At 38.9% G+C, this 14,798-nt stretch overlaps 1 protein-coding gene across 1 annotated transcript; it reads left to right on the forward strand.

Moving 5' to 3' along the window:
• The first annotated feature begins 11,644 nt into the window (after positions 1–11,644).
• Positions 11,645–12,309, forward strand: LOC110936141 (inhibitor of trypsin and hageman factor). Its single transcript, XM_022178471.2, has 2 exons — positions 11,645–11,801; positions 11,896–12,309. The coding sequence occupies exons 1-2, from the start codon at positions 11,708–11,710 to the stop codon at positions 12,189–12,191; spliced, it is 390 nt and encodes a 129-aa protein (XP_022034163.1). The 5' UTR covers positions 11,645–11,707; the 3' UTR covers positions 12,192–12,309.
• The last annotated feature ends 2,489 nt before the right edge of the window (positions 12,310–14,798 follow it).

The following is a 14,798-nucleotide window of genomic DNA, read 5'->3' on the forward strand; positions in this document are numbered from 1 at the left end:
TGTTGGGGTTGTTCGGGTTTTTGGGGTTGTTCGGGTTGTTGAAGGGATGGTAGAATATAATTTTATAAAAGTGGAAGATGTTTATAAAAATGAGAGAGAGAGAGATGAGTTGTGGTATATGAAAAGTAAGAAAATTGGTCTAAAAAATCAGGGTTTTATATAGTTTTAGGGGATATTTTGGTAAAAATTAAAAATATTACTGTCATTTTTTAAATTGAAGAGTAAACTTCCGTTTTGCTCCCTGTGGTTTGGTCACTTTAACGGTTTTGCCCCAAACCTTTAAAAATAGTCATTTTGCTCCCTGGTCTATTTAACCTATATCTATTTTGTCCCCGCCTCTAACGACATCCATTTTCAACGTTAAAAACAGTCACATGCCCCTCACATGAGGGACATTTTAGCCTTTTCCCATATTTTTGATATTTTATTATTATATATAATAATACATATATAAAAACAGACATACAATTTATCTCTCTATATTTTCTCTCTCTACATGCCCTCTCCTCCATCAATCAGCCTCCCCACCAACAACCACCATCCTGGACAATCACCTACCGGCCACCGCTAACCACCACCTGCCGACACCACCCACCACCCTACTAACCATCTGCTCCTCCTCATTCAGCTACTCAACAACTGAAACCCAATAACTTCCAACACAGGCAAATCAAAACCTACCTTATAATTCACCAAACATAACTCCTTTAAATTAGGAAAACAAGAAAACAAAACAGGGACTGGGCCATGGCTTGTTTGCACAAAATAACAAGTCCCTTCAATTGTTCTTCTTCCTGCAAACCCCCATTAAACAAGAAGCAAGAACTGAATCAAAATGTGGCATTACCGCCGTCCATTTCAATTTCAAAAAGGTCATCAGCAGCAACAACAACAATTCTGATATTAGTGACCCTAATTTCAAACCCTCAATAGTCGGTGACCAGAGAAAGACGCAACAGAAAGGCCACCCCCTTGAAGACGAAACGACAGGGAGCAAAACGGAACCCTAGCCGCTGCCACTTACCCCTTTACAGTTCTGAACCGATTTATGTTCTAGTTTGAAGATTGAAGATGAAACGAGAGAGATAAGAGGTTTGAGACAGAGGACAAGAAAGCATACTCAGATTACGAATTGAAAAATGGTGGAAAAGTTATGGATATTATTCACACCTCTCTGTTGCCGCCTTTAATCACGCTCAATCCTGAGTTGAAAACCCCTAATTTTGGTCAAAGGAGGTGGCTGTGATGGCGGTCATAGGAGGTGAGTGTGATGGCGGTTGTAGGAGGTGGGGTGGTGATCAGTGGTCGGTGTTGGTGGTTGGTGATGGGAAGAAAGAGATAGATTATGTAGAGAGAGAAAAGAGAGTGTCTGTATTATATGTATGTGAATTTTGAAATACTAATAAGTTATTAAATCTTTATATATAAAATTACTAAAATACCCTTACTTTTATACTTGAAGTTACCAAAATACCCTTTCAGATAACAGACAATTTGGATGGAGTTAGACGCGGGGAACAAAATAGATATAGGTTAAATAGACCAGGGAGAAAAATGACAATTTTTAAAGGTTTGGGGCAAAACCGTTAAAGTGACCAAACCACAGGAAGCAAAACGGAAGTTTACTCTAAATTGAATTTGGAAATTTATTTATTTATTTTTTTTAAACGGTAACTTGTATTTGGGGGGCGTGCTTTTTTGTCTTCACATGGCCCGTCTTAAACGTCTAGGGGAGGACGGTCAAGACGGAGATGGTCCGGGCGGCATGGTGATTGGTTCGACGCCGTTGCTGGACTATCCGGGGACGGTCCCCATACCGAGTAGCCTAAAAGACTCGACCCAAGCACGACAAGGTTTTAAGTGGGTATGGCAAGGAACAACATGAATAAGTACATGATTTGGCGGGTTAGGGTTAAAGAATTAAACTCTAAACCCAAACCTATCAATCCGACATGACTGACACCCCTACCGCTAATGATTTCTTATAAATCCCTAATTTCAGACATTTCCCCTCCCCTTCTTCCTGATTTCTTCTAAATCCCTAGAAGAAATCTTGGCTATGGAACTCCTGGTTAATTAATTTTAGACATTTCACCTATGGAAGTCCTGGAAGCTTCTTGAACATCTTGGCTAACATCTTCAATGCCTGAATAGGTTGATGAATCTGTAAATTTATTCTTTTTTGGATCTCAACCTCTCCGGCCTCAACCTCATCGGAACTCTCTCCTCCGACATCCACCACCTTCAGAGCCTCGTCAACCTCTCCCTCGCCTCCAACAACTTCGGCGCCCCTATTCCGCCGGAGATCTCGTTCATTTCATTTCCGGTCTCATTCATGAAACAATTGTTACAGTGATGGTCACTGACGTCACCTACCTTTACTCAGTTTTGAACCAACAGCAATCGATTATGAATGAATCTAAATCAACGGCTCTGATCACTCGTGATTTACTCGGTGGCGGCGGTGGTGGTTGCGATCTCGATTCGTCTAAGGAATTAGACCTTGACTTACATGTTCCTTCTGGATTTGAAAAACGCCTCGATTTTAAGGTAAATCGATTATGTCCATACACAATTCGGTTTTATGATTCTGTTTTTTCAAAGTTTTAGTTTGTTTTGTGTTTTGATTGTTGATATTTGTTATATTTATCTTGTTAATTTCACTATTTTGTTTGATAATTGTGATGGAAATGATCAATTCTTCTCGCCTGATTTGTTCTTGTTCATGATGTGTGTTGAAGATGATGATGTTTTGTTGAAGATTTGGTTCAGAAGAAGATAATGGCGTGCAATGATAATTATTGTTTTACTTTTTATAAAGTCAGTAAAAGTAAAGGGAATGGGAAATTACCAATTTACCCATCATGTGCATATCATGTGACTAAGAATTAACCAGGGTTTGGGGTTTAGTTAGACTCAGGGGCCAAAATAGTTAGTTATAGAGGCACATATGTTAAAAAATCTTATTTTTTACTGTAGGTCCCTTTTCTCGGAGGATCGAGAACAAACCTAAACCTTGTTATACTAACCCACTAGCGAGTGCGGAATCCAAGCTAGCGGGCAAACCGGGATGATGCAAGAACAAACACAAGAACACACAAAGTTCACCGATTAACACCACTGTATTAATACGTATGAAGGTTTACGGTTACAAGCACAATGTTTACAATCTTGTTTGCAAACTCTCTAAAGTGTGTGTGTGTGTGTTTTCCAGCAGAGTTTCACTAACTCTCCAAATGTGCATCACACTAACACTAACACACTGCATGGGTATTTATACCCATACACAGCAGGTCTTGGTCGAAGGATCGATAGATGGTCCGAAGGATCATCTGTCGATGACAATGTGTCCGAAAGATCAGCATGGACATCGAAGGATCATCCTTCGATGCCTAATGGTCGAACCATGGTCGAACCATATCTTTCGAGCACCTCGAAGGATCAGTTGTATCCTTCGAGGCTATCCTTCGATCCAGACAAACATCATGTTGTCCAAGTCAAACTAGGAGGATAGTTAACTTGGTCAACTTACAGACTGATTTAGGACATCGTTTACATACAGACTGAATACAGACAAAGTACAGACACAAGTGCACCAACAAACTCCCCCTTGGCTGTAGCTTTGTCTTTATCTTGTCTTTATCTTCTATAGATGTAGACTTGTCTCGAACTTCGACAGTCTTTGGTCTTCGAGTTTCCAAAACTCTGATGTCCTTTCAAGTCTTCATGGTCGGAGGATCTTCAAAGTCTTCACGTCTTGAAAGCAGAGAGTGTATCAACAAACTACCCGTATCATGTAGGCAGTGTGTTAACAAACTCCCCCTTAACATAAGCTCCCCCTTGAGTTATGCTCGTGAAATACTTTAACTTTATGAAGTGAGATCCTTGTGGTGTTGATGATAGCCAGCGGCAACTCGATCATCTTCATCTTTTGAGTGCCTTCTCGTCGTGTCTTCATTCCAAAGCTTGTCATCGACCATGTTCTCCTAGCCTTTAGAATCTGCACATGCAAGAAATCTAAACGCGTAATGAGAACAACTGCTTGGAACATAGTATAAACAAATGACACACGAATGACCATGTCATAATCAAACACCGTCCGACAGTTTGAAAGTTTAATAAATTTGTCAATTTAAGTCTTTAACTTTCAAAACTTGCAAATTTCGACCGTTTATGAAGGTTTAGTCAATTCGGTTTTCGTTCAGGTTTCAGGTAACGAAGACTCGAGCTCCAACATCGTACGATCGAAAATAAAGTAGAAATAAAATCTTTTTGGCTTTTATAAAGTTTATATTAAAACACGCCTAAAATCTTTTTGGTATTTTTGAAAGAAAAAGGCAACAATTTAAAATCCTTTGAGTGTTATCAAACGACATCACCGCTAATGTCGTGCTGATATGCACCAAACGACGAAACTGTTTAAAAAAGAAAACAAATAAAAGTTAAACAGTAAATAAATATATACAAACATTCTTTTTGCGAGTTTCGAGGGTAAGAGAATCATATCAGTGTACGGTCATGCCAAAACACTCTTGTTGTTCAGTTAGTTAACATTAAGATAAGCATCCTATAACAATTATCGGTATTGTTGTCCACTTAAGCTCAACTTATCAGATGTAATCATGGCGAGAGGATACGTTAAGGTATGATTTATACTTACCGACCGGTGTTCATCCACATCACGACACATTCCCGTATCAAGGTATGCACGAGAGTTCATCTTACCGGTGAGTATACCGATTATCATCTGTTTGACCGTATAAATTGTGAGATACTCACTTATTTTGATTTGAAAACAAGTCCTTTGTGATATAATCACTTATTGATGAGGAACTTGATTTTCATATGCATGAGGGCACAGGTGCAAGTCCGTGAACAGGTCAGTACTTCCGTACAGCAGAGAGACGAACTTGACACCCGGATAAATGTGATATTTTATCACTTATTTGATTTGGACATGTGATTGTTTATCACTTATTGAGGTCGAATGCAGTATGCAATATGTACACGTATGTATAGTATCATGGAAGATCTAGACTTGCGTCCCCGTTATTTTTCGGTAAAAGATACAACCATGATACCCAGATGATAAGCAGCATAAAGACCGAATATCTCAGAACCTCGGCAATCTATCAAACGAAATTTCGGTACTAAGACCATATGCCAATGAATGGTTCCCACCTGGTCTTCAGTCGATTAAGATTTATATCACCCTGCACACTTTAAAATGATTGTGAGCCTACCGATACATCTTATATAGAGCTGCTTATCGTTTTGCATTTAAGGTTTAAAGAGGTTTGGATAGACCACTGATGTACTATCATTTTCTCTTTTGCTCGCCAGGAAACTCATTTTTGTTTTTCTATTGTTTTTGTGTTTTTGAAATTTTTCGATGTTTTTGTATTTTCCGATTTTTGGATTTACTCCCCCTAAAATCAACAAACTAAGATAAATTTAAAAACACAAAGATATTTACAAAAATGATTTTCCGATGTTGGTTTACTCTTGCTTGACCTTAATGCCATTTACCAAAAATAAGTTTTATCAGAAAAGATTTAACAAATTTTGGAAAAATGAATTGGCATGTCGGTAAGCGGTGCGGACCATGACAACATTGACGAGTTTCACAAAGAAACAATCACGTGTGAGGTGATATTTGAGATCAACGTGTCAGGCCAAAGAGTGCTGTATGAGATGATAATAATTCATAAAGTAGCTTAAAAATCAACAAGTATAGGAGAGATTTAGAAATTCAAAAACCGTATCCTGCAACCGTTTCATGCATTGCAAGGAATCTAAGTGTTCTTCCAAACTTGATATCCACCCGGTGTGGACTTCAAAGTCGATTTTGTAGCTACTGACTAATCTCTTGACAGCAACAAGGTCGTAAACCTCCGGGTCCGGCTGGTCTTCCATATTGCACCAGCGAAGGTCTGTGACTTTCTCTTTCAGAAATGGTGTGCGGATATTCAATGCACTCCAAGGCATCGACACACATTTCACTTCATTCGTTCCTGCGGACCCGATCAAAAACCATAATGACCAAATTTTGGCATGTTCTTCATTTGGTCGAATTATGCACCATCATTCAACCACATTTTCTTTTTCTTTTCTTTCTCTCCATCAAAGGCAACAATTTCTTCTGTCGCCTATCTTGTGCACGGACATTCCACTATCAATAATCCTATGACTATCGATAGTTCCTCCTGGAACTTCCTGCACACTCACTCAGAGATTAGTTGGAGAGGGGGACCCAAGCCTTCATAGACTTGGGTTGCCCCTGAGAATCAAGAAATGTAATTTCAATTTCCTGATAATTTTCAAGCACAACAACTCCCCTTGAACCTTTACCTGTTTTAGGTTTCCAAGTTTGTTTTTGTTTACCAGAGTGTGTATTATGTACATTTTCTGGTTTTAATGGTTGTGACAAACTAGGTTTCCTTTTAACAGTTTCCGGTTTTAAGGCCTTTTCGATCACCTTTACATTTTTACGTCGTTGTTTTGTTTCTTGCTCTTGAATAGTGCGTTTATCATGTTTTGGAGAAACAGTACGACGTTGTGAGTGACCTTGTTCAGAGGGGGTTCTTTCAACAAAATTTGGTTTGGGCAAGTTTGTGCAATCTTTAATGATGTGCCCAGACTTCCCACATTTGAAACAAGTTCTCCTTTCAACAAACTTAGGAGAATTTGTTCGACTGGCAGATGTTGAACCTGTAGAACCTGAGGTACTTGCTCGTTCATCACACCCGTTTGTGTGTTGGGTGTAATTGTTATCACTGTTACGCTTCAAAATCTTGACTTTTTGTACAAAATCGGTGTTTGATTTGTTTTCGAAAGTCTCAATTTTATCGGTACCCTTTGATGCTACAAATTTAACATCTTTGCCCTTCTTCTGATTACGAGCTCCCTTTGTTTCAACCTTAGCCTTTGGCTTTGGAGCTAGTTGATGTTGTTTACCCTTAAAAGCAATCGGTTGTTGCTTTGTCGGTGATTTCTGTTTTCCAAATTGTTTTCTGATTTCAGCTTTTGGAATTGGATCACATTGAGTTACAGTAACTCCAGGGATCGTCTTTCCCAAAAACTTGCTTGTGTTATCTTCAAAAACTTTATCAATCAGGGATGGATTGACATTTTTAATTGGAAAATCATTGTTTGAATAAATCTTAACATCTCCGACCAAGGTGTACAACAAATCATTGCTTTTAACAGCAAACACACTTTCTTTGTCATTCTTGACATCTTTGACAGGATTTATCACTTTCTTGGCAACAGGTTGCACGACAGGAGTAGGAGGATCACAAAGAATATGATTCTCAATTGGAATTTCTACTCCTTTCGCCTCATCAAGTGATTCATCCTGGTCATTCACATCTGATTCATCATCTGAAGAATCACAGTCCTCAATAGTTGGAGGACTTTGATTTGAAGCACATGATGACTTTTCTTTGTTATCAGATGAGCCCTCCGATGAATTGTCCGGTTTGAACCCTAGCCCAGTAGCAAATTCTTCAACGTTAAGAGGCACACTGGGTTCATACCGGGGCATTTCCTCTTCATCGGGCATTTTGGTATAGTTGTTCATCAAAGGGGGCGGACATTTCTTATATCCTATCCCCTTCTGATTTCCTTTCGGTTGTTGAACCTCGATGATGTGATCAAGCACAAATTGGGAGTTAGAATAACTATCCAATTTTTGTTTGATCGCATCATGCTCGCATTGGGCAATGGCTAATTGCTTTTTGGTTTCCTCAACAAGGTTGATATAGTCATTAATACTAACTTGTTTATGATACACAACTTTGTTCAATTCGGAAACACTTTTCTTTAGAGTTTCAATCACAGTTTTAAACTCCTTTTCGTTTTGAGTTAACGCCATGTTTGCCTCTTTGCACTTGGCCAGTTCAATTACCAAACTTTGATTGTGACTATGAACCGTTTCTGATTCACGTCTCAATTCAACACATTCATGCTTCATTTTAGCACATTCACTACATATGCTAGGAGTTTCAACCTTTACCTGACTTGAAGAAGCTGTGACATTAGTCATAGAGACAGGTTGAGAAGAGAAAGATCCATCTTCAGTGAGAATCTTCTCCATTTCTTTCGATGTAGTATCAGCTTTCTCGATCAAGTCAGATTTCTTGTCAGCCTCATTCGACAAATTATCAGCTTCAGAATCAATTCTTTCATTTAGATTAGATTCTTCATCTGAACTGCCACTATATCCTGAACTGTTATCATCTTCCGAAGATTGACCATCATTGACATTCTTGACAATCTCAGCGTAAAATGCAGTTCTTGTTTGGTCACTGTTTCCCAACTGTATATTCGTACCACAATCGACGCTTTGCTCAAATTGAGGTTTTGTTGTGGAAACTTGAGGTTGTGGTTGTGGCTGTGTTGGGACAGGAATGTACGACTTCGGATCGAATTGAGGTTGTGGAGCAGCTATTGACTGAGGAAATGAAAAGGAACTCGTATTGGACACAAAGGCAGTTTGAAGCTTCGGTTGCTGAACAGGACTAGAACTAGCTGAAGGACCAAAACCAGGCAAATACATTTCTGTGTTTTTAGGAACAAGAGCTCGCTGAGCTTTCCGGATTTCTTGGTCATTCTTGTGTTCCAGCTTCTCAATGAATTCATAGATGTTGATTGTATTCAGAGTACCCGTATGCTTCAGCTGCTCAATGAATGAACCCCACTTTGGTGGTAGAGCATCAGCAAACCGTGCCACCATTTCCTGTTGAGATGTAGGAACACCAAAAGCACGCATTTCACACATTAAATGATAATAACGATTCGTTATATCATTTAGTGTTTCTTTCTCTAAGAAACGAAATGATTCGAATTTCTTCTTCAACTGATCCTGGCGTATCTTAGTAGTAGCTGCATATCCTTCTCCTCTTTCTGCCACAAAATTCTGCATGTCTTGATCTTGCTTTGACACCAAAGCCCATTGACATGAACTTATTGATTGTTGTTGTTTTGGAATGGCACTCGTCATATATTCAGCCATCGACATCTGTTTCAGATCTGGTTGTGGATCCGTACTCCAATCCCAAGGACTTGTGCAGCTCATTGTGATCAAAAATTAATAAATAACCTACACACCACAAACTGTTAACAACAAACAGACAACAATTGAAAGATACAATCTGATCGAAAGATCAAGACTTGTTCGAAGGATCAACAGTGATCGAAAGATTACTGTTGAGTTTCGAGCAAAGTCTTCGAAAGATTCTCAATGAAAGATCCTTATCTTTCGACTGATTATCACGAAAGATTCACAGTTCGAAAGATCTATATCTTTCGAATACTGATCTCGAAAGATTCACAATGAAAGATCCTTATCTTTCGAGATGTATCCTTATCTTTCGGACAACCAACTTTCGAAAAGATTCCAACTACGAAGGATAACCCTTAGACTTCGAAAGACTACTCGAAGGATGCTTATCTTTCGAGCTGCCTTTGATCGAAAGATGTCGAAGGATATCTTTCGATGTCGAAGGATATCTTTCGACAGCTCTGACACACTGACACAAAGTACGACGGGTTGGTGAAAAAGGTGATGTGTTGATGTACCAACTTTCGGCAGAAAGGATGGTTCTGCAACAACTTTTCACCAACTTTTTGACTTTCAAAAAGTTTTGCCAAAATAAGCAACCTTATCTTCAAGATCTGGTCACCGGAAACAAATCTGAATATGGCCGGAAAAATCAAAGTTTTACAAACACGATTTTTATGTTACCCAAACCGACCCCGAACACTCCCGATAGGTTTAGTACGCGTTTTTATGCAGAAAACTACCAAAAACGGGTGCTAAACCAAGTGTCCAAACACACCAAGAACTTGAACAAACCGGTTTTAAACAAGGTAAAGAGCGAGGCTCTGATACCACTTGTAGGTCCCTTTTCTCGGAGGATCGAGAACAAACCTAAACCTTGTTATACTAACCCACTAGCGAGTGCGGAATCCAAGCTAGCGGGCAAACCGGGATGATGCAAGAACAAACACAAGAACACACAAAGTTCACCGATTAACACCACTGTATTAATACGTATGAAGGTTTACGGTTACAAGCACAATGTTTACAATCTTGTTTGCAAACTCTCTAAAGTGTGTGTGTGTGTGTTTTCCAGCAGAGTTTCACTAACTCTCCAAATGTGCATCACACTAACACTAACACACTGCATGGGTATTTATACCCATACACAGCAGGTCTTGGTCGAAGGATCGATAGATGGTCCGAAGGATCATCTGTCGATGACAATGTGTCCGAAAGATCAGCATGGACATCGAAGGATCATCCTTCGATGCCTAATGGTCGAACCATGGTCGAACCATATCTTTCGAGCACCTCGAAGGATCAGTTGTATCCTTCGAGGCTATCCTTCGATCCAGACAAACATCATGTTGTCCAAGTCAAACTAGGAGGATAGTTAACTTGGTCAACTTACAGACTGATTTAGGACATCGTTTACATACAGACTGAATACAGACAAAGTACAGACACAAGTGCACCAACATTTACTAATATAGTAAAAGTGATATAACCACAGGGGCCAAAAACGTAATTCACTCGATTTAAAATGATATAAAAGGGATGTCGAAAGTTTTCATAGAAACGTTTTACATGCCTGATGAAACATGTGATGGTCCTCACAAACAATCTGACAATGAGAATACTGGATAACATAGGCCCCGGTGATGGTCCTCACAAACAATCTGACAATGGATTTAAAATGTTATGGAAGTGAAGTTTTTTGAAAACACATTAAACATGTGGTGTTTAAAAACCAATGAGGATCCTGGATATTATTTAAATTGCTCTATTTTTTTTTGTTTTGTATACCACTATATTTTATACAAGCTAAGATCCTGCATAAAACCGTTGAAATATGGAAATTCACTATTAAGGACACATTTTACATGGTATATATGCTTATTAACTAACCATGGGGTGTAGCCCAGTAGCCACTGGCACCTATCTAAAACCGGTTCAGGAGTCCAAAGTGGCGCAGGTTCGAATCCTGCTTGCAGGCTCTTCGCTCCCCTCGAACTCGGCTAGGTATTCACCGCCAGGCAGCGTTGCCAGGTCGCTAGCTTGGGAAGGGAGATCCCTTCCGCGGTCAGGGGTACCGTGCAATTACCCTTTATATGCTTAATATACGCCATGTACAGGCATGTATGTGACGATATAAAGAAGGGTGTGCATATTCACATACATGTGGGACTTTTATATACGCCATGTACAGGCATGTATGTGACGTGTAGGGTTTATTTCTCTAACCAGATACCAAAAATGAGACCCCTATATATGTCACTTACAAACCTGTACGCAACGTATAGGGTTTATGTCTATAACCAGGGGTGAAACCTAGTACAATGTCAAATCAGGCACATATATGACATATACAGGCCTGTACAAGGCTTCTATATTCCGCTTACAGGTCTGTACAGTGCTATACTAGGCGTATCCATATATAAACCAAATATCTCATTACGATGTAGCTATGCCATGCGACGTGGAGTGAAACCATTGGTCATGTAAAGTTTTCAATTTATGAGGTTGAATAAATAAAATATAATAATTTTAATAAACCATTCAAGTCTATATATAGCACAAACCGAACCCCTTTACTTTCAACAACAATCTCCATTTTTAAAGCTTCAAGTTCTTGCAACTCTAGTGAAGAAGAAGAAGAAGATGGCATCCATCTCCACCTCCCTTCCAATCTCATCACCCTCCTTGTCTCTGCTCCAAAAGCCAACGATCACTGCCCGCAGTTCTCCAGTTCTTCGTATGTTTCAAATAAACAAATCATACATATAATGAGTCAAATATATATACATGTAGTTACACATATTTTAACGAAAGTTGTTAATCATGATCAGGATTGCCATCGATGAGCAAGATGGGTAAAGTGAGATGTTCCGTGGAAGGCAAGCCTGATGTCATATCCAAGGACAGTGTACCCGATTTCATTGTACCAGGAAAGAGTTCATGGCCAGAGCTTGTAGGGGAAAAAGGAGAAGTGGCAAAAGCGATAATTGAGAAAGAAAATCCACTAGTCAATGCTATCATAATATCTGGAAATTCTCCCACCACGGATATGATGTTTGTGTCCAACCGTGTGAGGGTTGTGGTGAATGCTGAGGGATTGGTGACTAAAACACCCATCATTGGCTAGTTTATTAGGTGTGCTTTTGTAGTATCAAAATTTTATAAATAAACGATGTGTACTTGTTGTATCTTAGGATTGTTGTTGTTTTAAATAATATTGTCAGGTAAGAACTGTATGTTGTTAATATATTGTTTTAGTAAATAAAATGCAACTGTAGCATGTATATGAGTATATCTATCACTTATTTAATAATTCGCTTCTTTTATGATTTTGCGTTTTAAGATGTTAACTGGCCGGTGTAATAACAAATAACTCAAATGAGAGTGCAATTTAGCTTGGATAGTTAAATGCGATTAAATATTCTACAACGTTAATTTATATGATATTTTTAGGTATGTGGCTCTCAAAATTGGATATCGTATCAAAATTGTATGTGCAGTAAGCATATCATATCAAAATTGGATAACTAACTCATGTATTATGTACGTATGCATTGGTAAATAAAATATGTAATATTTGAGCTTCATATCTATAGTTATGTAGTGAAGCCGTTTGTGTTAACTGTTGAGATGTTCCATGTTAATTACCGTATTTTACTTGAAATTTGAGTGTTCATTAAGCTGGAGGAGTTAAATTAGATTTGGCCGTAAAATCTGGTGAAGATTGAGTTGCTCGTGAAATCGGACCAGCTAATAATATCTTTGACATTAGATCCAAATGTACAGATCATGACTAACTAATGCCTTATCTGATTCGGGTTGTGTTGATCTGATCATCTTCAGTTTGGATCCTGAATCAGAAGACTGGTTTAACGCGATTGATGATGAAATCAGGTTTTGATGTCTCTCCTATGTAGGCTATAAGGGGTTGTATGTAGCAGTGCCTACTTAGTTTTGGGATGGATATATAGGTGGTGCCTCAACAAAATTAAAGTCTCATTTTTGTACCTAGTATAATTCAGTTGTTCAACTATTTCGAGGGCCACACAAGTGACGTAAAACCACAATGACCGCCTCATTTATTAATTGTTAAATTGGGGGCTCTTTCTTAATTTGTCTTTTGATGATCACAGAACCTAAAGTTAGCAATTATAAATTACATAACCTAAACTAGTCTCACCCAAGTTAGCATTGTTGCTACCCAAATCTGCATCGGTGTGGGTGGGGGACTAGAGAAACACCAAGATCCGATTTTGTAGCTCCGGCTAGGAGGATCTAGTCGCCTAATCCTTGTATACAAACCACCTCGGTTGTGCGGAATCCAACCGAGATAGCAAACCGAAATAGAACACACAATTAAACGACACACAAGATTCACCGATTAACACCTCTGTATCGTATGAAAGGTCTTTTACAATGCAATGTTTACAAATGTATTCTGTAAACTCTCAAAGTTCTCTCGTGTGTGTGTGTGTGTTTGTGCTCTCTGGGTTCTCTAGTGTTCTCTCTCTTGTGTCTATCTAGTTCTGAGTTGAGACTGTCTATTTATAGCACCAGACACCACGAAACGGAACTGAACTCGGCGAATCAAACCAACATCGACGAAATGGAAACAAGTGACGAGGAAAGGGAAACAATATCGACGACACATTCTGTTTTGTCGACTTCTCACTTGTTTCGTCGTGTATGGGCTTGGGTCCAATTGTGTTTCGCCGAGATGCTTCAGCCCAAAGCCTTGATTCGTCGATCTGTTTAGCCCAAGGACTAGTTCAGAGTCCTTTGTTCTCTTGGCCCGCTTGAAGTCTTCTTGCACACGACGGAGGAATATCGTTGCAAAGCCGAGTCGCGTTATGTCGAGTCGCGTCCACAAATCGTGTATCAACAAACTCCCCATTGACGCTACTCGCGTGATTCTCCTTTTCATGTCTTCTATGTCAGAGGATCCTCACAGTCTTCACGTCTTGAAAGCAGAAAGTGTATCAACAAACTCCCCGTTTCATGTAGGAAGTGTGTTGACAAACTCCCCCTTAACATAAGCTCCCCCTTGAGTTATGCTCGTGAATGACTTGATCTTCAGTACTTTAGATCCTTGTGGTGTTGATGATGGTCAGCGGCAACTCGATCATCGTTATCTTTTGAGTGCCTTCACGTCGTGTCTTCATTCCGAAGCTTGTCATCGACTATGTTCTCCTTGCCTTTAGAATCTGCACATGCAAGAAATCTAAACACGTAATGAGAACAATTGCTTGGAATATAGTTAGCATAAACAAATGACACACGTATGACAATATTTCAATCAACTACCGTCCGACAGTTTGAAAGTTTAACATATTTATCAATTTTAGTTCTTAACTTTCAAAACTTGCAAATTTCGACCGTTTATGAAGATTTAGTCAATTTGGTTTTCATTCAGGATACGAAGGCTTGAGATCCAACATCGTACGATCGAAAATAAAATAGAAATAAAATCTTTTTGGATTTTATAAAGTTTATATTAAAACACACTTAAAATCTTTTTGGAATTTTTGAATATTTCAAATGTAAAGACAGAAAGCAGTAAATAAATATTTACAGACATTCTTTTTGCGAGTTTCGAGGGTAAGAGAATCATATAAGTGTACGGTCATGCCAAAACGCTCTCTTTGTTCAATTAATTAACATTAAGATAAGCATTCTATAACGATTATCGGTATTGTTGTCCACATAAGCTCAACTTATCAGACGTAATCATGGC

This window comes from Helianthus annuus, chromosome 1, assembly GCF_002127325.2.
Source record: "Helianthus annuus cultivar XRQ/B chromosome 1, HanXRQr2.0-SUNRISE, whole genome shotgun sequence".
Classification (NCBI taxonomy): domain Eukaryota; kingdom Viridiplantae; phylum Streptophyta; class Magnoliopsida; order Asterales; family Asteraceae; genus Helianthus; species Helianthus annuus.

What these genes read in the sequence shown, in the direction of transcription:
- LOC110936141 (XM_022178471.2), top strand. Translation starts at nt 11,708, where the DNA reads ATGGCATCCATCTCCACCTCCCTTCCAATCTCATCACCCTCCTTGTCT. An exon ending in CCGCAGTTCTCCAGTTCTTC is followed by an intron (nt 11,802 to 11,895) that starts GTATGTTTCAAA and finishes AATCATGATCAG; the next exon opens with GATTGCCATCGATGAGCAAG.